General features: G+C 36.9%; 2 protein-coding genes across 8 annotated transcripts in view; both read left to right on the top strand.

Moving 5' to 3' along the window:
- The window catches only part of usp48 (ubiquitin specific peptidase 48), a 17,033-nt gene extending 14,550 nt beyond the window's left edge, over positions 1-2,483 (top strand). For all 5 annotated transcript variants that reach the window (XM_079843858.1, XM_079843859.1, XM_079843857.1 and 2 more), the window contains 3 exons: positions 409-457; positions 571-597; positions 719-2,483. In XM_079843858.1, coding sequence (XP_079699984.1) covers positions 409-457; positions 571-597; positions 719-741 — 99 coding nt within the window. In that variant the 3' untranslated portion in view covers positions 742-2,483. The remainder of the gene's footprint in view (positions 1-408; positions 458-570; positions 598-718) is intronic.
- zbtb40 (zinc finger and BTB domain containing 40) lies at positions 2,362-21,960 on the top strand. Of its 3 annotated transcripts, none has more exons than XM_079843860.1 (17): positions 2,362-2,483; positions 3,565-4,043; positions 4,123-4,244; positions 5,955-6,147; positions 6,570-6,709; positions 7,519-7,690; positions 7,776-7,912; positions 7,996-8,191; positions 8,331-8,449; positions 9,590-9,761; positions 9,886-10,254; positions 11,460-11,666; positions 11,758-11,922; positions 12,002-12,216; positions 14,470-14,629; positions 14,901-15,127; positions 20,337-21,960. In XM_079843860.1, the coding sequence occupies exons 2-17, from the start codon at positions 3,572-3,574 to the stop codon at positions 20,535-20,537; spliced, it is 3,267 nt and encodes a 1,088-aa protein (XP_079699986.1). In that variant the 5' UTR covers positions 2,362-2,483; positions 3,565-3,571; the 3' UTR covers positions 20,538-21,960. The 3 variants fall into 3 exon arrangements, with proteins under 3 accessions (XP_079699986.1, XP_079699988.1, XP_079699987.1); XM_079843862.1 differs by having other exon boundaries at positions 2,383-2,483; positions 15,042-15,127; positions 20,337-21,861; XM_079843861.1 differs by lacking the exon at positions 2,362-2,483 and adding an exon at positions 2,853-2,931.

Here is a 21,960-nt window from a genome sequence, read left to right as displayed (position 1 = left end):
CCGCACTGCGTTCAGAATACTGCCTTACAACCCCAGTGAGCGAGATCAAGGGGACTATAGTGAGAACAACTCACTAGAAAGATAAAAAGTGAACATACACAATTCTGTAAACTATGTATACTGCAAAAAAGAGAAACATTTAGAAATGAAATAGTTAGAATGTTCGGTAGACTTAATCCATTTTTTCTTTGTCTTTTTATCCTCTGAAATTTTCTGGGGACCCCTTAGAACCTTCTGGAGGACCCCTAGTTTGAAAACCCCTGGTCTATTGTAATATATCTAAATGATTATTTACCACTATATACAATTATTAAATAGTTATTATATAGTAGTTGTAGATTGTTCAAGTTCTAATGGGACATTTTTTTAAATTTCTAAAACAAACTGCTTGAATTTTTCCCTCTACAGGCTGATGAACCCATTGCTGATTACGCTGCAATGGATGACGTTTATCAAGGTAAGTGCTGTTTATATCAGTTTAAATTCTGTTACCAGTCTCATTTTCAAACGTGTTAGTCTGCATTTTTTTTTACGCTGAGTATGTTTTTTTTTGTTGTTGTTTTTTTGTAGTCTGTATGCCTGAAGAAGGATTTAAAGGTATGAATACACTATTGAGATGATTTCTGACATGCATTTGTAATCTTTAAAACCTTTGTGAAAGAATCAGGAACATGATATTGTTAAACATGTTCTACTGTATTTGTTTCCTTTTCTTCAGGCACTGGACTTTTAGGACACTGATGGAGGCTTCAGTTGTGGAACAGTGCTGACAATGACTGAGCAAGGATAAAGCTTGAATTACACATAGATATTCATTCTTGGGATGGATTTTTTTTTTGTGTCTTTTGTTTGTTTTTTAATTTGTTTTTGAATGTTGCAACAACTTCAAAAGTGTCTTTGCTTTAAAACCTCGTGCTGGCTTTTAATATTGAAAGATGTTTATGCATTCTGCAAGGTTTTGTGGTCGTGCTTACCATGACTGTGAAAAATACGGGTCAAGATTTCCTCAAAGGACGTTCCATTTCAAGGAAAATCTGAATTCCTCCTTGTTTGTTGCAAAGTCATGTTCAGAGATTATGGTCTGATCATATTTTGTGTGTAAAACAGTAAGTCTCTGTAAATCCTTTGTTGAAAAGCTTGTGATGGCACTGCAATAGAGCTCGTACATATTTAAGAATGCATGAGCAACTTGAATATTAAAAAAAAAAACATATTTAGTCTTTGTTTCATTAATGTAAATAACCTCATCAAAACACAGCAGTGAAGAAAAGTCTAGAAAGATCAGCATTAAATAGAGGAGACATTTCCGAATGTGGAAATATTACAGCATTGCTAAATAGTTTAGACATGTTCTGCTACTTGAAATATTTAGCAGGCATTTGTGTGAACTTTTCTGTATGTTCTTTCATATGGGCAATAAATATTCTTTTTACATCTTCATATGTGTTTTTTATGTGTAGAGATTGTTTTCATAGGAATGTTTATATAAATATTACTATGTAAATAATGCATATATTCCTGTTACTGTTGTGTTTCTGGTCCAGTCAGTCAACATCTTGAAACCCAGCTAAATGTTAAACTGACTGATAAATGATAAAAGATGTTTATATTTTGTATCATGCTACTGTAACTATGAAATGGCGGTGCATGCATTTAACCTGCATTGAAAAACCTGACCGAATTCTCACTCTCTCTGCTGTAATGAAAGATTTAATATTAACTTCCTGATTAGTTACACAATTTTATTTAACATATGCTAATAAAGCTGTGTTCCCAACTTACACATAGTGGCTAATGTTTATATTACTGTATTTTGGGGGATTATATATAAAAAGAACATATTAAACACATTCATAGGTGCTTTTTTTTACCCTGTTCACCTGCCATATGGTTTGAAAATCAAATACAGCTACACTATAAATACATTTATGTTATATTAAAGTAAATATATTTTCTATAAACATTTTATGAATTGAGATCGAGTCATTTTATTTGAATTGTTCATTTAGCAGATGACAATCCAAGAGGTTTATTCAACATTAGTAAACATGTTTTGAACTGATTAATAACTATTAAACCACCAATTTGTGTAGACATACACGACAAAATAGGGAATACACAGCTCAACATTTAATAAAGGGAATTTTCATAAATGAATAGGTATTTATTTAAAATAAATTAAACCTTGGTCGTTCATTTACTCATGCATAAAGTCAGCGAAGCGTTTGGGGTGCATGTACGTGACTATGTGACTGATGTCTATGGAGGAGTATTTATGTTTCTAATGAACCTGCTGTTCATTATACGCATGCGTGTAAAGGTACCGCAAATCTTGACGCGCATGCTCATTGAATTATATCTGGCTCACAAATCTCTACGCGCATGCGCAGGGTTGCACTGTTTTGGGCCGAATCTTTATTGCGAAGCAAAATGTTGTCCTTCGAAGGAGTTTAAATAAAGAGCCGGATCTTTTGAATTTAAAGGTAAAGGGGAAGTGTTTAGCTGTAGTGTGCTGTGTGAGGCACAATCATTTGCCTCTAATATTGTGCTATTTGTAAATTTTACCGCTTTTACTTTTTATATTAGCATTTGATAGCATGTCAGTTTAGCCGAGCACTGAAATGTCCCTCATTGCATGTGGTTATGGCATCACATTTAGCTTATATAGTTAAATGTTTCTTGTTTTCCTATTTTGTTCTTGCTATGAAGATAAAAATCCTCCAATTACTGCCTTCTAGATTGTTATATATTGTGTAAATATGTTTTCTTATCTTATAACTTGGAATAAACGGGCTAAAATGTCTCCCCTTCAGTTATAAAGACACACCTCATGTACTGTGTTTGTTTACTTTTTATTTGTCTAAATAATTGTATACTTTAGGAGACGTTATGACATATGAGATGTTATGAAACATAGTCACTGTGCAAAAGGTAGGTCTTTGTCAAGGCACTCTTGTACTTTATTTAGGAATGGGAAAGGAATATTTTACTCAAAAATATTGTTTGGGTCATCTTTAAGCACATTGTGAAGAAATAAAGTACTTTTGAGCTGATATTTTTATTTAAAGAAATACCCACCAGAGCAAGGCTCACACCGCAACGAAAATAAAATACATTTTTAAAACAATATTACAGATATAAAGAATTTGTATATCAATTTACTGAGAAGAAAAAAAATTGTGTTCATACTTCAAACAAGAAAAAAAGTATCAGTGGGCTAAGAAAAACTAACTTAATTTGAAGGAGGAAAATATTTTTTTCTTACCCTATTAACAAATAGTTTTTCACGTTTAAAGCATAAACATACAGTTACATTCTGAAAATTAAAACAAGATATATTAAGTTATATAATAAATATTAAATATTTTCTGGAAATTTATCAAAATTAAGCAAGTTTATCCTTAAAACAAGGGGGGAAAACCTTTTAGCGGGGAAAGAAAATAGATTTAATTTAAAGGGAAAACAATATTATTTCCCCTAGCCCATTGAGCCCATTTTTTTCTTTCTTGTTTTAAGCATTAACTCATTTTTTCTGCATTTTTCTTCTGTTGTCCACCTCTACAGGTCCAAGATGGAGCTCCCAAACTACAGTCGACAGCTCATGCAGCAACTGCATGCTTTACGAAAGGAGAAGCAGTTCTGCGACTGCTCCATCCTGGTGGGCGACACTCCCCACCCTGCTCACAAACTAGTGCTGGCGGCCTCCAGTATGTTATTTAAATCTCTTCTGGAAGGTTCTGACAGCATCTCCATCGACACAGATTTACTGTCCTCTCAAGAGTTTTCCTCTCTTCTGGACATGGTGTACACTGGTAAACTGCCACCCGGCAAGCACAACTTCACCCGACTCATAACCGCCGCCGACAGCCTGCAGATGTTTGATGTGGCTGTTGGTTGTAAGAACATTCTCACGGATCTCATGAAGCAGACATCTATGGAAACGAAGACGGTGGACTCGATGGACTCTCAAGTAATAAAACATGACTGTCCAAAGGAGAAATCTGAATCACAACAGCTTAAAAGGGACAAGAAGAGTTTGCAAGGTAAAATATTGATACATTAATGGATTGAGATCACTTCATTCAAGTGTTTTGAATGAATTGTGTTTATTTCTGTTTTCAGAGGACAGTGCAGTTGAGCTGATCTCTCAAAATAAAGCTGCTATCACAAAGATCCTACAGAGTGGCCGGTCATATGTTAAGGTTCTTGAGATCTGGGATACAATCGCCATAGAGGAGCGGCAGGTAAAATAGTAAAAAAAGTGGAATAATTACACTTTTTTAAAGGTTTTTGAAAGAAATTCTGCTCACCAAAGCTGAATTTATTTGATCAAAATACAGTAAAAACTATTATTTGTTTTATATAACTGTTTTTTGAATTATGTTATTTTAATATATTTTAAAATAATATTTATTCCTATGTTGGAATGCATTTTTAGCATTTTTAGCAGTCATTACTCTAGTCAGAAATCATTATAATATGCTGTTGGGGTAACAGTTTAGGACCCAAGACCAGTAGTGAAAAATGAAGACCAAGAGTCAGGAGTGCAATTAATTAAAGAGAAATTTACTGAAGAATAGTTTGCAGTTTCATCAGCAGAAGCCTCAAGTCTCACAAGGAGTTCGTAGGCCGCGCTCCCTCTACCCGTCTATCGTACATACAATTTCTCAACAGTTATACTGTTTTCAAGGTTTAGCCACGTCATTGGATGATTCTGATTGGCTCAGAGAAAATGAACAGTCATGATAAATTTCCACACATTGTCAGTTAATCAGATTCACGTGTCCATAGATCACTTGTTGACGCTTTCACCCCGGAATTAGGCACGTAGTGACCTTCCAGATCTGGAGCAGGCGCCAGCTTGCCCAGAACAACAAGTCCACTCATCTCTTAGGATGCCCGTAATCCACCTCCAATACTGATCTGTAACACAGAATATTACGCACATAGACAGATACACATTCTCTCCAAGGTTGGAGTTGGTTGAGCTCCAGTTCTAACCAGAATGTTCTCCAAAACATACTGATAACATGTGCTTTCTCTCAGTGAGATGTACAGACAATAGTACTGGCAATATTCATTTATTTTTGTAGTGTTTCAGTAAAAGGAAATAATAGAAAAATGAATAAAGTATAATATAAAATGAAAGACATAAAGGAAGAAACAACTATCATTGGTCCTATTGATTTAGTAATATCATAACTGCAATGAATCATTAGAAATCACAATAATATAGGAGGATAAATATTGATTAAGGCTTTGATTATGAATTTACATATTTCAGAATCCACCCTTCAATGCTGATTTAGGGCTCAATTATTAATAATGGTTCTTATTATCAATGTTGAAAACAGTTTTTGCTGCTTAATATTTATGTGGAAAAAAAAAAAAAAAATTCAGGATGTATTTGAAATGATAAATTTAAACATAAATGTCTTTACTGTCACTTTAATCATTTTAGTGATCAAGAAATCACGTTTTGATTTCTATTTTGTTTAAAAAAAATGGTTTGTGTATCATGGTTTCCACATAAATATTAATCAGCACAACTGTTTTCAGCATTGATAATAATAAGACATATTTCTTGAGCATCCAATCAGCATATTAGATGGACTTCTGAAGTAATGAATCTGAAAATTCAGCTTTGATATTGGAGGAATACATTACATTTCAAAATATATTACAATAGAAAAGTTATTTTAAATTAAAATAATTTCTCAAAATATGACTGTTTTCCTGTATTTTTGATCAAATAAATGCAGCCTTGCTGAGCATAAGAGACTTCTTTCAAAAACATTAATACATCTTAATTATTCCAAACATTTGGCCACCAGAGTATGTACTGATAATTCACTTCTTGACATATGTTGATGATCTAAAGAAACCTTTAGGATTCAGTTTCACAATTCAAATGTAATATTGGATTCACATCTGCCCTCTGATATTCTCTGCAGGTCATATTGGAGAGCTTCAGAGGAGATCCGTCCGCAGATGAGGTTTACCAGCGGTTGCTAAATCTTGTGAAAGTTGAGAGAGTTCTGTCAGCTCAAACGGTCCTTACTTTATCAGAACAGCTAAAATGTCTGAATCCTGATCCAGGATCAGCTCTGGAGGAGCAGGGAAATGGGAGCTGCCCCGAGCCAAAAGGTAAACTGACCTGGGTGAAAGTGGGGCAGGATAACTTTTTAAAACGTTTTTCAAATCTGCCATGTGTTGTCCTTAAAAAAGGACCAAACTTAAGTAAGTGCTCCAAAGCATTCAAGATTTAAGGCCATTTAAGTCGGAAATTTCATTGCTCAAAAGGTGAATAAATGGATTGTAACTACTGCATAAATATAATTTAGTACCATAAAATCCCCTAAATATACAAAATGTTAAATAAAAAATATTATCGAACTAAAATATAGTACAATCATTTCATTAAAATAATAATAAAAATTAAAATATTTGACCGACATATGAACAGTACCAGAGGGTTAAAAGGATATGAAAACAACTAAATATTTAAAGCAGAAATTGCTTGATTTTGAGTGATTGTACAACTTGTCATGTGATCTGTTTACCCACAGATCCTGCAGCAGCTGTTCAGTGTTCTGGTGGGCTTTTAGACCATGTATCAGAACTAACTCATCACCTCTCCAGTGTCAACAACCTCTCCAAGCTTTTGACAAATGCAGTGAACAGATGTTCCGATGATATGGAAAAACAGGTACAGTTGTCCCTTACAGTTTGTTCTATAAAACAATACAGCAGTACGCATGAATTATACTATCATTTGTTAAATAAATATACTACATTCAAAGGTTTCATGTTTGTAACGTCTTTAATGTTTTGTTTTTAAAAAGAAGTCTCTAACGCTCACCAAGGCTGCATTTATTTGATTAAAAATACAGTAATATTTTGACATATTATTACAATTTAAAGGAACACGCCACTATTTTGGAAAATAGGCAAATTTTCCATCTCCCCTAGAGTTAAACAGTTGAGTTTTACCATATTCGAATCCATTCAGCCGATCTCCGGGTCTGGCGGTGGCACTTTTAGCATAGCTTAGCATACATCATTGAATCTGATTAGACCGTTAGCATCTCGCTCAAAATCGACCAAAGAGTTTCGATATTTTTCTTATTTTCAAAAAAAGTGGAGTGTTCCTTTAAAATAACTGCTTTCTATTTGAATATATTTTGAAATGTAATTTATTCCTGTGATGCAAAGCTGACTTTTCAGCATCAGTCTTCATTGTCACATGATTTGGTGATCAAGAAACATTATGATCAATGTTGAAAACAGTTGTGCTGCTTAATATTTTTGAGGAAACTGATACATTTTGTTTCAGGATTCTTTAATAAATAAAAGTTCAAAAGCAGCATTTAAATAGAAATATTTTGTTATAATATCAATTCTTTACTGTCACTTTTGAACAATTGAATGCATCCTGAATAAAAGTTTTCATTTCTTAAAAAAAACTGTCTGACCCCAAACCTTTCAATGGTAGTGCATGTGTCTGTTCTTCTTAAGGCATTGCTGCAGTGCTGTTCTGCTCCATCATCTGTGGAAGTGGCGGAAAGCTTGTTATGTAAACTCAGAGAGAAGACCATAAGTGAAGAAACGTTACTGATGCTGCTCCATGAGGTGAAGGAAAGCTCCTCCGATCTGCTTCAGCTTCTGGAGGCCCTGAAAGACGCAACGGGTATGCACTGCAAAAATGTCTGATCCATTTTATCATACAGCATATTCCTTCAGCTAACACTTCTGATGACTGCTAATTTTTTCAGGTAACACAGCAGAAGACAGCAGTGGGACAGATTTGTTGAGAATATATCAGAACAGACTCGTCAAGCTGAATCTGGACCTTCAGCTCATCGAACAGAGCCTTAAAATGGGTCCTGAAATGCCTGCAAATGAGAGAGAGGTACCTGTGTTGCATTACAAAATGACCATTTAGAAGTGGATTCAATTCAAGGAACCATTTTTAATTGAATTGTGTCCATTCAGTGTATTATAGCCCTGCTCAGAGGAAAAGGAGGTGGCGAAGTGCTTGAATGGCTGATATCTGCAGCATTGGATGGTTCACTGCAGGCGGTGACTGTATGGAGGCTTCTCATGTGGACAGAGACACACAGTCCAGAGCTGGGGCTGCTCATGCAGGAGGTCAAGCAGAAACGAGACGCACACAAACTTTTCCACACCAGTGAGTAACAAACAGCTTTTACATCGGCACACTGCTTTTGTTAACTACAACTGCTATTCTCTGAATGTGTGTGAATTCAGAAAAATCCTTTATTAAGTCAGTTAACCCCATCGCTCTGTGTACCTGTTTTGTTTTTAAGTTAAAGACATAAATGTGCTCTTCCAGCACAAATCACTCATTCTGGAAACAATCAGTGACCTTGCCGTGCTAGAGCAGGGATTGGACGCAACGGATCATGGAACAGGGAAATTTACTGAGGTAATATGATATTAAATTATATTAAAAAATATTAAATATATAAAAAATAGTCTGCGTCCTAATTTTCATGCTTCAATTTGCATACTACTCATACTAAACAGTGCACAAGTAGTATACATACACACATAAATATACCAATCAGGCATAACAATATGACCATGTGGTCCGATCAAACAGGCGAGCTACTGTAGCTCAAATTGCTCAAGAAGTTAATGCTGGTTCTGATAGAAAGGTGCATCACAGTATGTTGCGTATGGGACTGCATAGTCAAGACCAGTCAGGGTGCCCATGCTGCTGATGCACTATGGAAGAAGGCAAGCCGGCGGAGGCAGTGTTGATGCTTTGGACAATGTTCTGCTCGGAAACCTTGGGTCCTGCCATCCATTTGGATGTTACTTTGACACGTACCACCTAAGCATTGTTGCAGATCATGTACACCCTTTCATGGAAACGGTATTCCCTGGTGGCTGTGGCTCTTTCAGCAGGATAATGCGCCTGCTACAAAGCAAAAATGGTTCAGGAATGGTTTGAGGAGCACAACAGCGAGTTTGAGGTGTTGACTTGGCCTCCAAATTCCCCAGATCTCAATCCAATCGAGCATCTGTGGGATGTGCTAAACAAATAAAAGTTCGTTCCATGGAGGACCCACCTCATAACTTACAGGACTTAAAGGAAACCACAGCGCACCTTCAGGGGTCTAGTGGAGTCCATGCTTCAATGGGTCAGGCAGCAAAAGGGGGACCAACACAATATTAGGAAGGTGGCCATAATGTTATGCCTGATCGGTGTATATTGTAATTATAATTCACTGCTAAAGTACTTTTAGTATGTAGGAAGACATTGCTGTGGCTGTTATGACCTTGCATTCATTGCTATTTTTCTACAACAGAAAGTCAAAAAGAGTCAAACTCCTTTTTCCTTGCAATACACAAAGGGTTGTGGGTAATGTTAGTCCAAAATGCACAGATGCACATTTAAAAAGTCCACTCAGGCACTTTTGATTTTCTGTTTTCAGTGTAGTATGAATTAGAATAATACACTAGTGGCATTCTTTGTATTTCCAATAGATTTTTTCTGTGCAAATATACAACAGATAAAATAAAAAATAACATTGCATAACATTATTTTTGTGTGTCCTAGTTTCTGCAGAGCTGTCGGAGAGCCGATGGTGAGCTGGAGTCAGTGCAGCAGACTGTCGAGAGAGTTTTGAGTCGTGACTCAGAGTTTGCCAGTTCACTGTGCCAGCTGTTGTCTGCCAACCAGCAGAACTTCCCTCAGCTGACCACACTCATGAAACAGCTCAAACACACTGGTGAAGGACTTTACAGAACATAGATATTTCTATCCATGTGATATGATAATTTGGCATCACTTTTTTAAAAAGTATCTGATGGAAATCATAATAAACCTTAACGTTTTATCTATATTCAAAACAGGGCCTCTGTCAGATTCTGACTGTCCTGCAAAATCTGAAATTGAGCCAGAAGGATCAACTGCAGACTCTGAGGATGATGATGGGGAAGACTCCAAAACAAAAGGCAGAAGGAAGGCTGTGCCTGTGTCTTACCGCTGCGAGTGGTGTAATAAGACGTTTGACTTTAAGTGCCGTCTGATAAAGCATAGGAAAGGCTGTGCCCTGGCACCGGGGAAGGAGCAGCGCTGCTCAGAGTGTTCAATGCCGTTTCCATCGCTCAAGAGCCTTCACCAGCACTGCATGGAAGCCCATGGCGGCCCCCCGGCTAAGAAGAAGAAAACAGAACAAGTATCATGTGACATGTGCGACAAGACCTTCAAACACTCTTCAGGTTGGTGATGATCGTTCTCAAGACTGGAGCACTGGTTGTTAATGCATGCGCTCCAGACATACTGAGCTGTGCTGCTCATACAGGTGACGCAGATTCAAAACATGGTCTCAATCCCATTCTTCTCTTATAAATAATCATTTACTGTCTCCATTATGACGTCAAAAGTATGTGTACAAGGCATTATTCTAATTTGTAATTAATAGTATAATATTTATGTTTAACTTTGATGACAACAGCAGCAATAATAATAATGATAATTATTGTTGTTAAAGTTAGTTTAATATAAATACTTTGATATTATTAATTAATTATTAATTAATACTATTAGTAACAATAACGTTGTTATTCAATGTTAATAAACTGTTGTTACTAAAACAAAATACTAATATAAATATTGTTATATTATTAATTATGAATTGAATGCAAATAACAATGCAACAATAATAATTAATTACTAATAAATATGACTAATAATTATAAGATTATTAATCTAATATGCTAATGAAAACACTTTATATTTATTTTTATTAATGTTATATTATTTTATACTAGTTATTAAAGGTAAATACTTGTATAAGTGTTGTTATATTTTTTAATTATTAATTAATTGCAAATAATATTAACTACAAAATAATATTTAATTACTAATAAGAATGTATAATACAATAATTAATATTATTATCAAGCTAATATGCTAAAGAAAACACTTGTTTATTTAATAATAATAATAATAATTGAGTTAATATTCAAACTTTTGTTGGTATTTTTAGTAGTAATAATTAAATAACATTAGTACACATTAGTTTTTGCTATAGTATCAAAATGTATTACTTTCACTGGTATGAAATGTGAAAATGTTGTGAAAACTATATCTCCATCTCCAAAAATACAATAACAAAGAAAAATGGTTAATTACTTTGGTAACACTTTATTCTAATGTGAAGTAGTTACATGTTACTACATGTACTTACTATTGTAATAACGGTAAATTATGCTTAAATAACTAAACCTAACCCTAACCTTAACTCTGGTCTATAGTAAGTACATTAATATTACAAAGTACTTATTTGAATACGTACACTTAAACTATGTCACCTTAAAATAAAGTGTAACCATTACTTTATATAAGGTCTGAGACATAAAATGAACCTTAGACACAAATCACATCAGCAGTGTTTTATGATTTCAATACTTATACCTTTCAGGTCTTTTGTATCATAAACGCACTGAACATTTTGAGGAGAGGCCGTACGCGTGCGAGGAGTGCGGGGCGAAGTTTGCTGCCACCTCGTCCCTGAAGAACCACATGCGTCTACACACGGGAGAAAAACCTTTCCACTGCAAACACTGTGACATGAGCTTTTCTGTGGCCGCCGCCCTGTCCTACCACACCAAGAAGAAGCATGCCGAGGGTGGGATTGCTTAAACGGTTTTTCGAATTATTATATCAGGCTTTTGTGTTAAAACCAGCATAACAACATTCTGCAAATTCTGCATTTGCAGGTAAAATGTACTGCTGTCAGTACTGCTCAGCCTCATTCGCGCAGTCCATCGAACTGACCCGTCACGTCCGCACGCACACGGGAGACAAACCGTATGTCTGCAGGGAATGCGGGAAAGGCTTCAAACAAGCTAATGGACTATCCGTCCATCTCCAGAACTTTCACAGTAAGCACATCCACATGAGTCACATGGTATATTTCCCCATCAGTTAAACACAAACTAAACTACTTCTCTGTCCCGTTAGACATTACAGAACCTCATGACTGTCAGAAATGCCGGGTGAGTTTCTCTTCGCTGGACGAGCTCCGACAGCACATCCAGGAGGTGCATCCGAAAGAGCTGCACCAGTGTCTCGAGTGCAGCAAGATCTTCAACAGCGAGGCCAATCTGGAGAAGCACATGAACATTCATGACGGCAACAAACCCTACAGCTGCAAGATGTGCAAAAAGTCCTATCAGGCAAGAACAGTAAACTTGATTGGTTGGATGATTTTCGCCACAATACAACGTTTTATTTTATTTGAATATATATATATATATATATATATATTTTTTTTTTTACATTTTGCTTGAAAAGTGTGCCTGTCTTTAATAAATATAAATGCAACTGTAATTGATATATTTTTATGTGTAGCTTAAGTGTCAAAATACATTTTGGGGCCACTGTAGTTGCTTGTTTAAGCAAATTACACAAATAGAGAGTTATGTTGACACATACTACACATAAAAATATATCAATTGCAGTTGTCAAACACACCTGAATAAGCTAATCAAGGTCCGAAATCGCCCCCTATAAGTAGGGCATTATTTGAAGGGACAGCCATTTGTAGTAGTGTCCGAAACCATAGTGGATGTTATTAAAGGGTTACTTCAGCGATTTAGCATTAAGCTTTGTATCAGTAGAAACCCGGTAGTATATTCTAATTATCGTTCTCCCCCCCTCATATCCCCCTGAGACGAGAGATTTATGTATTTTATGTCTGGAAAAAAAGCCTCCGATGACGCAAAATGACGATTTTTTGCTGAGGCTTTTTTGGCCAGAGGCTAGAGACTACAGCCTGTAGTAGGAGTTAGTTCCGCATGTTTTCAACCCGCTCATAGGGGTGGCATCTCACCCACCGGATGTAAAATGAGCCGAACGGTGCGGAGCAAGCGAGTGTTTTCAATGAATTCCTATGAAAGTTAACCCAAAAAAGAAAATTCTGTCATTAATTACTTACCCACATGTCGTTCGACACCCGTAAGACCTCTGTTGATCTTCGGAACACAAATGAAGATATTTTAGTTGAAATCTGATGGCTCAGAAAGGCCTCCATTGGCACAATGCACTGTACACTCTCAAGCCCCATAAAAGGTACTAAAGACGTCGTTACAAAGTCCGTCTCACTACTTTGGTTCTACAATAACTTTATGAAGCGACGAGAATAGTTTTTGTGCGAAAAAAACCCCTAAATAACGACTTACAAAGTGATGACAGATTTCAAAACACGGCATCATGAAGCTTCGAAGCGTTATGAATCAGCGAGTCGATTCAGCGGTTTGAATCGCCAAAGTCACAGGATTTCAGCAGTTTGGCGGTTTGACACGCGATCCGAATCATGATTCGACTCACTGATTCATAACGCTTCGAAGCTTCATGATGCAGTGTTTTGAAATCGGTCATCACTATATAAGTCGTTATTTAGGGTTTTTTGCGCACAAAAACTATTCTCGTCGCTTCATAAAGTTATTGTAGAACCACTGTAGTGAGATGGACTTTGTAACGACGTCTTTAGTACCTTTTATGGGTCTTGAGAGTGAACCGTGCCATTGTGCCAATGGAGGCCTTTCTGATCCATCGGATTTCAACTAAAATATCTTCATTTGTGTTCCGAAGATGAACGGGTGTCGAACGACATGATGGTAAGTCATTAATGACAGAATTTTCAGTTTTGGGGGAACTAACCCATTAAGCTTCATAGGCATGAACTGAAAACGCGCCAGACTGGACATGCACCGTGAATGAACGAACGACAATGCGGCCATGCTCATTTTAGTTTCAGTTTTGAATTAGCGCCAATTCGGGGGCGGGTTGCTTGAATTGTGCGTTCGTGAAAACACAACAAACAAAATGGTACAATGACAAACTGCTTTTCTCAGTCTAGAAGGCACCAACTTCTAAAATAATTTCACATTTCTACTACATAAATGACCCAATTTAAATTCACATTCATCTTTCCAGGGGTGAAGTACCCCTTTAAATAAAGACAGGCACACTTTTCAAGCAAAACTATAATATAATTAATATAATTTAATATACACTGCTGTTCAAATTTTTTTTTTTTAATCTTATGCTCACCAAGGCTGCAATTATTTGATCAAAAATACAGTAAAAACAGTAATATTGTGAAATATTTTTTTGATACATTTTAAATTGTAATTTATTTCTATGATCAAAGCTGAATTTTCAGCATCATTACTCCAGTCTTCAGTGTCACATGATCCTACAGAAATCATTCTAGTCTCTAATCTCAAGAAACATTTTTCTGATATTATTTGATGAATAGAATAGAATAGAATTTTGTTTTATTAATAATTGTAATATTTATAAAATATAATATAAAATTTTAATTATTTATTTTACCACACACAAGGTCAGTAAATAAGGACAGTACAAGCACACTAATCAAAAATTGATTTGAAAAGATTTAGTTTCTATTTCTTCCGTTTCAGACGCTCTCCGGTCTGTGGTACCACAATCGCACTGCCCACCCTGAGACCGCCTCTGCCCAGGGCAACAAACCCATCAGATCTCTGCTGCAGTGTGACAAGTGTGACAAGACATTTAGCAACCGAAATAGTCTGTTAAAACACCAGATAACCAATCACACAGGTAAGGAATGACCACTGAGCTTGTATTAACTAACCATTGCTACTGTTACTCTTCATTATGTACTAGTATTGATTGTGTGTGTGTGTGTGTGTGTGTGTGTGTGTGTGTGTGTGTGTGTGTGTGTGTGTGTGTGTGTGTGTGTGTGTGTGTGTGTGTGTGTGTGTGTGTGTGTGTGTGTGTGTGTGTGTGTGTGTGTGTGTGTGTGTGTGTGTGTGTGTGTGTGTGTGTGTGTGTGTGTGTGTGTGTGTGTGTGTGTGTGTGTGTTGTTCAGAAGTGCACGTGTGGAAGTGTGTGAACTGTGACAGCACTCTGACGAGCGAGCAGGAGCTGCAGCAGCACGTCTGCAGCGGACAGTCGAGTCAGGCCAGCTCTGTGTTCAGCTGTATGGTCTGCTCTCTCCACTTCCTCTCAGAGCCCGAGTTCCAGCAGCACTTCCTGTCCAAGCACCTGCAGCTCATGCAAGAGGAAGCACAGACACAGGCCTCCAGTTCTCAAACGGTGACGCCCCAAAACTCCCACAATGACCCATGTCGAAATTTGAAAATTTGCATTTATTTCATCTGCAGTGCATCTAAAGTTTAAAGGACTATAATTTACTCTTGTATAGCAATTTCCTTTAATATACATTTAATAATAATACTCTTTATTTTGTATAACACCTTTAAATGCTGCTTCTCAATGCGCTTTACAAAAAAGAACACAATGTAAAGGTAAAAAGAGAAACAATACACAACAATATACTAAAAAACTACAAAATCACATATAAGCAAGTCTAAAAAAGTGAGTTTTAAGAAGGGATTTAAAAACACTAAAGGATTCAGCATGTCTAATCTCATACGGAAGAGAGCTCCAGAGTTTTGGAGCAAAGGAAGAAAAAGCCCTGTCACCCATAGAGCTTAGGCGAGTTGAGGGAACAGTCAGAAGGCCAGAGTCAGAGGAGTGGACATCACACCTTAGAGTGAGTGTAAACAGTTAAGAGTTCAGAGAAATAATGTGGTGCCAGACCATGCAAGGCCTTATAAGTAAGCCTCAGAATTTTTTAATTTATATGAAACCTGACAGGGAGCCAGTGTAGAGATTCTAAAACAGGAGTGATGTTCTCTCTATACTTGGACCTATCAGGATTCTAGCAGCTGAATTTTGGACATATTGCAATTTATTTAGGGTAGTTTTCGAGACACCTGCAAGCAAAGCATTGCAATAATCAATACGAGAGAAAACAAATGTATTTATACATTTTTCTGCCACAGAAAATTATAACATGGGGCGCAATCTTGCAATATTCCTGAGATTAAAAAAAATTATGTTTTAACTGTTATGGACAGGAGGGTCAAATGTTAAAGAACACGCCGACTTTTTGGGACTTTGGCTTATTCATCGTATCCCCCAGAGTTAGAGAAGTCCATACATACCATTCTCATCTCTGTGCGTGCCATAACTCTGTCTGACACACCCACCGCTAGCCTAGCTTAGCACAAAGACTGGAGGTAAATGGCTCCAGCTAGCCTACTGCTCAATAAGTGACAAAATAATGCTAACATTTTCCTATTTACATGTTGTGCTCGGTATAGTTACATCGTGTACTAAGACCGATGGAAAATGAAAAGTTTCGTTTTTCTAGATCGATATGGCTAGGACTATACTCTCATTCCTGCATAATGATCAAGGAACTTTGTGCCGTACCATGAGTGCAGCGGCGCAATGATATTACACAGCGCCTGAAAATAGTCCCCAGTATGCTCTCTGTTCAAGCAGGTTGTCACATTGGTTATGTTGACGGAAGTTAGCCTATTTTCAGGCACTGCATGATATCAACTTTTCATTTTCCGTTGGTCTTAGTACACGATGTAACTCTACACATCACAACATGTAAATAGGAAAATATTGCCGTTATTTTGTCACTTATTGAGCAGTAGGCTAGCTGGAGCCGTTTACCTCCAGTCTTTGTGCTTAGCTAGGCTAGCGGTGGGTGCGTCAGACAGAGTTATGGCACACACAGAGATGAGAATGGTATGTATGGACTTATCTAACTCTGGGGGATACGATGAATAAGATAAAGTCCCAAAAAGTCAGCGCGTTCCTTTAAGTGAGCTTCAAAAATAATAAAATTTTAACTCCAAGACAGAGCCATCTACATTAAGTGTTAAAGATCTGGCTTTACACACCTGGTGGTAGGGCTGTACGATTAATCGAAAAATAACCGAAACCGACATTCAGAACCTCTAACCGACGTATTTTTCCTATGTCGGTTATTTCGGTTTTCACGTGACTCCGCCCCGTCAGTCACATCAAGTGCAGTTTGAAGGCACACAAGAGATGCAGGAGCAGTTATCTGTGTTTATAGATGCCCAGAATCACTATAGTAACTGCATGTTTTACACAGTTTATAGTATACAGGTCAGTCAATTGCCGTTCTTATAGCCTACGCGCTGCCACCGCCACACACGCACACACACAGACGGCGCGCGCAAGCCGCGAAGCCAGATCGCTTTCACTTTCGTGCTCATAAAGTTTGTCAAGTACATGCGTTTAAAGGCTTGCCAGTTTCAACATTTAAAGCGATTGTGCACTATTCAAAAACAATCTTTCTGTGACAGAGAGCCGAGCCGAGTCGCATCTCTGACAACGCGCGCCCTGAAGGCAGACCTCTTTCACCTGCGTCCTCACAAAGCTTTGTCATTTGTATGTGTTTTAAACCCTGCCAGTTTGAACATTAAAGCGAGTTTCGACCATCAGATGTGTGTTATGTTGAACTAATGCCTGATATATTGTGACAAACGAACACTCAGACAGAAGCTCACACATCACGTGAAGATCGCGCGCAGCGACGAGCGCAGAAACGCAGTGTCAACGCTGTCCTGTGACTAAAGCAAAGTCACTAAAGTAGCTTAGAAACTCAACCGTTATAGGCATATATTTTAATACCTTTGAAGTAAGTACAAACCACAGCTTCATAATGAATAGAGACAGTATGAGTAATTCACACACACAATCACTCTCTCATAAATGCATTCAAATAAATGTAATGTAGGCCTACTGTGTTAATTTATCTGTAGCCTATCTGATGTACAACAAACAGAAATCTGCCCCATAGACAATAACTGCTGAAAGACAACTGTTTCCTTCAAGTGTTTTAAAATCACAAAGAAATGCACTTTTGCATAAAAAAAAACAAAACACATTTAATAGTAGAACATATTTACAGTACAATCCTTATCAGGAACTTACTCAAAAACCTTACGAAGGCAAAAAAAAACAAAGCAAAATACTCGTTCATTAATCGTAATCGAGGTAAAATGTTCAGTTAATCAAGGTTTTTATTTTTGGACAAATCGTTACAGCCCTACCTGGTGGGTTGAACCAAAAAGCATCACCTCTGTCTTATCACTGTTAAAGAGTTAGTTCACCCAAAAAGGAAAATTAGCCCATGATTTACTCACCCTCAAGCCATCCTAGGTGTATATGAAATTCTTCTGTCTTCCATATTCCACTTACGGAAAAAGCGTAACTGGCAACGATGACGTCGACGTAGCGTAAGTGTTTTGAACTGCGAAAGGCGTTACACTTTCTGCGAAAGTTGAATGTGGAAGGCGGTCTGCCGGAGGCTAGATATTTTACTTTATAACGTGTTAAATATAGATATTATTCTTACACTAAGCCATCGATTCGCTTCAGACGGCCTTTATTAACCTCCTGGAGCCATATGGATTACTTATATAATGGATGGATGCACTTTTTTGGGTTTCAAATTTTGGGCTCCCATTCACTGCCATTATAAAGCTTGGATTAAATAGGACATTTTTTAATGTAACTGATTGTATTCGTCTGAAAGAAAAATGTCATATACACCTAGGATGGCTTGACGGTGAGAAATCATGGGCTAATATTCATTTTTTGGTGAACTATCCCATATTTTTATCTCAGAAATGCAGTGTTCCAGAAACGGCAATAGCCGCATGATCACCTGATTTTGAGTGAATGTAAATCTGGGTATCATCTGCATACAAGTGACACTTGAGTCCCAGAGTTCTAAGGAGCTGACCAATAGGTAAAATATACATGCTAAAGATTAATGGACTCAGAGGCGATCCCTGGGGAACACCAAATCTGACTGAGCCAATGTTGTCCACCCAACATTGTAAACAAGTTAAACAATTGTAAACAATTGCGATGCCACAGTTCGCTCAAGAATTTTGACTAAGAAGGGGAGATTAGAAATGGGATGGTAATTATTGAAATTGTCCAAATCAACATTAGTCTTTTTAGGTACAGGTGTAACAGCAGCCATTTTGAAAGCTGCTGACACGACACCATGGTGCAGCGAGCCGTTAAATACTCAAAACAACAGGGCTAACCGAGGCAAAACATGCTTTAAACAAACAAGTTTGTGCAGGATAAACTATGGAGGTGGCAGCCTGCATTAGTGAAACTTCTTTGCCAAAAAGGGATCAAATCAAGTGTGGAGACATGTGAAAAAAGAGAGGTGCACTTGTAATATTAGTCAAGGTTTCACACCAAATGCCCAACATATTGTGTCTATTTAACTTAAAAGATAGTTGCAAAACACAACAGGTGAATAGGGTCAAAGGTTTAATGAATAAATATCACCATTCTGTCCCCATTTGATCAATCGCAATACATATTATTTATGTAGTTTAAGCATATTACATCAAAACCTTTATATCAGGATCATACTGTTTTCCATGAAATGTCCAATATACTTATATTTGCTATGGTTAAGCCAAGACACAACATTGTTTTTACTAAACTTGTATTACTAGTTTTCTGATATGTTATATTTAAATATGCAAATTATTCATTATCTAATTAAATATACACTAATCAGCAGAAATCTCAATCTGAATCATTTGATTATTGCACTCTTCATTTTGTTGACATAGAGTAGGGCATCTATTATCACTGAAAATACTGTCAACAGCCAGAAAAAAAAGTTCAAAAATATGTGTTCTCTGTAAAAATCTAAAGAAATTGATAGCAATAAACCTGGAATTACTGCTGTATATTAAGTGCTACTTAAATTGAGGCCAGAAAAAAGGGAAAAAAGGTCCTTTAAAGATTTGCATAGTAATTTATTAAAGGTACAGTGTGTGAATTTTAGCGGTATCTAGTGGTGAGGTTGTGAATTGCAACCGCCCACTGCTCACCCCTCCCTTTCGAAGCACATAGAGAAGCTAAGGTGGTTGACACAGGACAAAAATGGCGTCTTCTGAGACAGCAGAGAGTGACTAGCGCTCTGTAGAGAAATTTGTCCGTTTAGGGCTACTGTAGAAACATGGCTGTGCAAAATGGCGATTTCACTGTAAGGGGACCCGCGGTGTGTGTAGATAGAAACGGCTCATTCTAATGTAATATAAACATAACAGTTCATTATGTAAGGTCTTTATACACCACTGAAAACAGAGTTATGTACTTTATATTATATTGCATTTCTGTCAATAGAGCCTCATACATATTACACACTGCACCTTTAAATTTACAGATGCAAATAGATAAAGTGCAATTAAATAAACACTTAAATGTGTATGTTGGATTCCCACTAGTCTGAAAGAAGATAAGTTACGGAAACAAAATAGCCCAAAATCGCAAAATTGATCAGTGCCTGAAAAAAAGAATGTTGTGTCCTGCCTTAAATCATATTTCACTACACAGTTCTTCCAGCTTTATTGAGGTTTTCTCAACTCTCCAGGTGATTCAGTGTGAGGATACAGCCGGCCAAGAGGCGGAGCAAGTGATTAGCCTCGACCAATCCCGGATTGAGGGGTCACCGCAGGTGTTCGTCGCTCTGGGTGATCAACAGGAAACTCCCAGCGGCTCTGGGATCGTGGCCGTGAGCATGGACGATCTACTGAACGGCACAGTCACGCTCATCTGTGAAGAGGGTCAGTGAAGCACATGGGCTTATGATGATCAGGATTTTTCTTTGAGAGGGCATGCTGATGTTCACTGGATTACACAAAGTACTAAAGGCTTTAGACTTCATGTGATTTTTTCTTTTTTTTTTGTACATGAATGCACGATTTTTAATGAACGCAGGCTTCAGTCTCTGGATCACTTGGTTTGTTTTCCTCTCCTGGAAGAGGCTATGCGTACACAAGCATTCAAAATCCATGTTAAAAATAGCTCAAGATGACGTCTGTCTTCAGTACAGTCGGAATCTGTTTTGATTTCACTGCAGTATGAACTAGGATGTTCTTGGGGTCTATATTTATTTATTTGAACCTGTTCTGACAAGCACAAACTGGTTTTAAAAGCAAAAACACTTTGAATGTGTTGTCCAACACAGTATCTACCTCCAATCAAGCATCATATTCAGAGAAGATTTTTGTTTTTCTGATGGGAAATGAGACTGGACCATTTCAAAATGCTTTACTATTCCATACGGAGTGTCTATTTAAATCAAGTGTATTCTTGATTTCCTGCTAAAAATAACTTATAAAAAATATTTTGTGACCAAGCTGACTGTTTAATGGGATAGTTCAGCCAAAAATGAAAATTAGCCCATGATTTACTCACCCTCAAGCCATCCTAGGTGTATATGACTTTCTTCTTTCAGATGAATACAATCATAATATATTAAAAATGTCCTGGCTCTTCCAAGCTTTATAATGGCAGCCCAAAATTTGAAGGCCATAAAAGTGCATCTATCCATCATATAACTCTGGGGGGTTAATAAAGGCCTTCTGAAGCGAATTGATGGGTTTTTTGTAAGAAAAATATCCATATTTAAAACTTTATAAAGTAAAATATCTAGCTTCCGGCGGACCGCGCCTTCCGTACATAATTTATGAAGAAAGTGTAACAGTCGCAGTTCAAAATGCTACGTCTGACATCATGGTTATGCCAGTTACGTTGAATACGGAAGTAATATTTTACTTTATAATGTTAAATATAGATATTTTTCTTACACAAACCAATCGTTTCGCTTCAGAAGGCCTGTCTTAACCCCCTGGAGCTGTGTGGAGCACTTTTATAATGGATGGATGCACTTTTTTGGGCTTCAAATTTTGGGCTTCCATTACAAAGCTTGGATTTTTTAAATAACACTGATTGTATTCGTCTGAAAGAAGAATGTCATATACACCCAGGATGACTTGAGGGTGAGTAAATCATGGGCTAATTTTCATTGTTGGATGAACTATCCCTTTAACATTTCATTTCTACATCTGTGTATAAATCTGATGAATGCAATGTCAAATAAATCATGGGAAAGTTTGTGTATTTACTTTGTATAAATAAGTATAAACAGCAAATTAGTTTTTCATTATAATAAGTATGACATCAGCAGATAAAACATGTGACAAGTCTTTTTG

Source organism: Gobio gobio (genome assembly GCF_949357685.1).
Source record: "Gobio gobio genome assembly, chromosome: 19".
Taxonomy (NCBI): Eukaryota; Metazoa; Chordata; class Actinopteri; order Cypriniformes; family Gobionidae; genus Gobio; species Gobio gobio.
Note: the sequence above shows the minus strand (reverse complement) of the source record. Positions and strands in the feature narration are given on the sequence as shown.

Excerpts from the sequence above, each read along its gene's own strand:
- zbtb40 (XM_079843860.1), top strand. The coding sequence starts at position 3,572 with ATGGAGCTCCCAAACTACAGTCGACAGCTCATGCAGCAACTGCATGCT. Across the intron at positions 7,691-7,775 it reads GGCCCTGAAAGACGCAACGG|GTAACACAGCAGAAGACAGC; the intron begins GTATGCACTGCA and ends TAATTTTTTCAG. Across the intron at positions 12,217-14,469 it reads TGTGCAAAAAGTCCTATCAG|ACGCTCTCCGGTCTGTGGTA; the intron begins GCAAGAACAGTA and ends CTTCCGTTTCAG.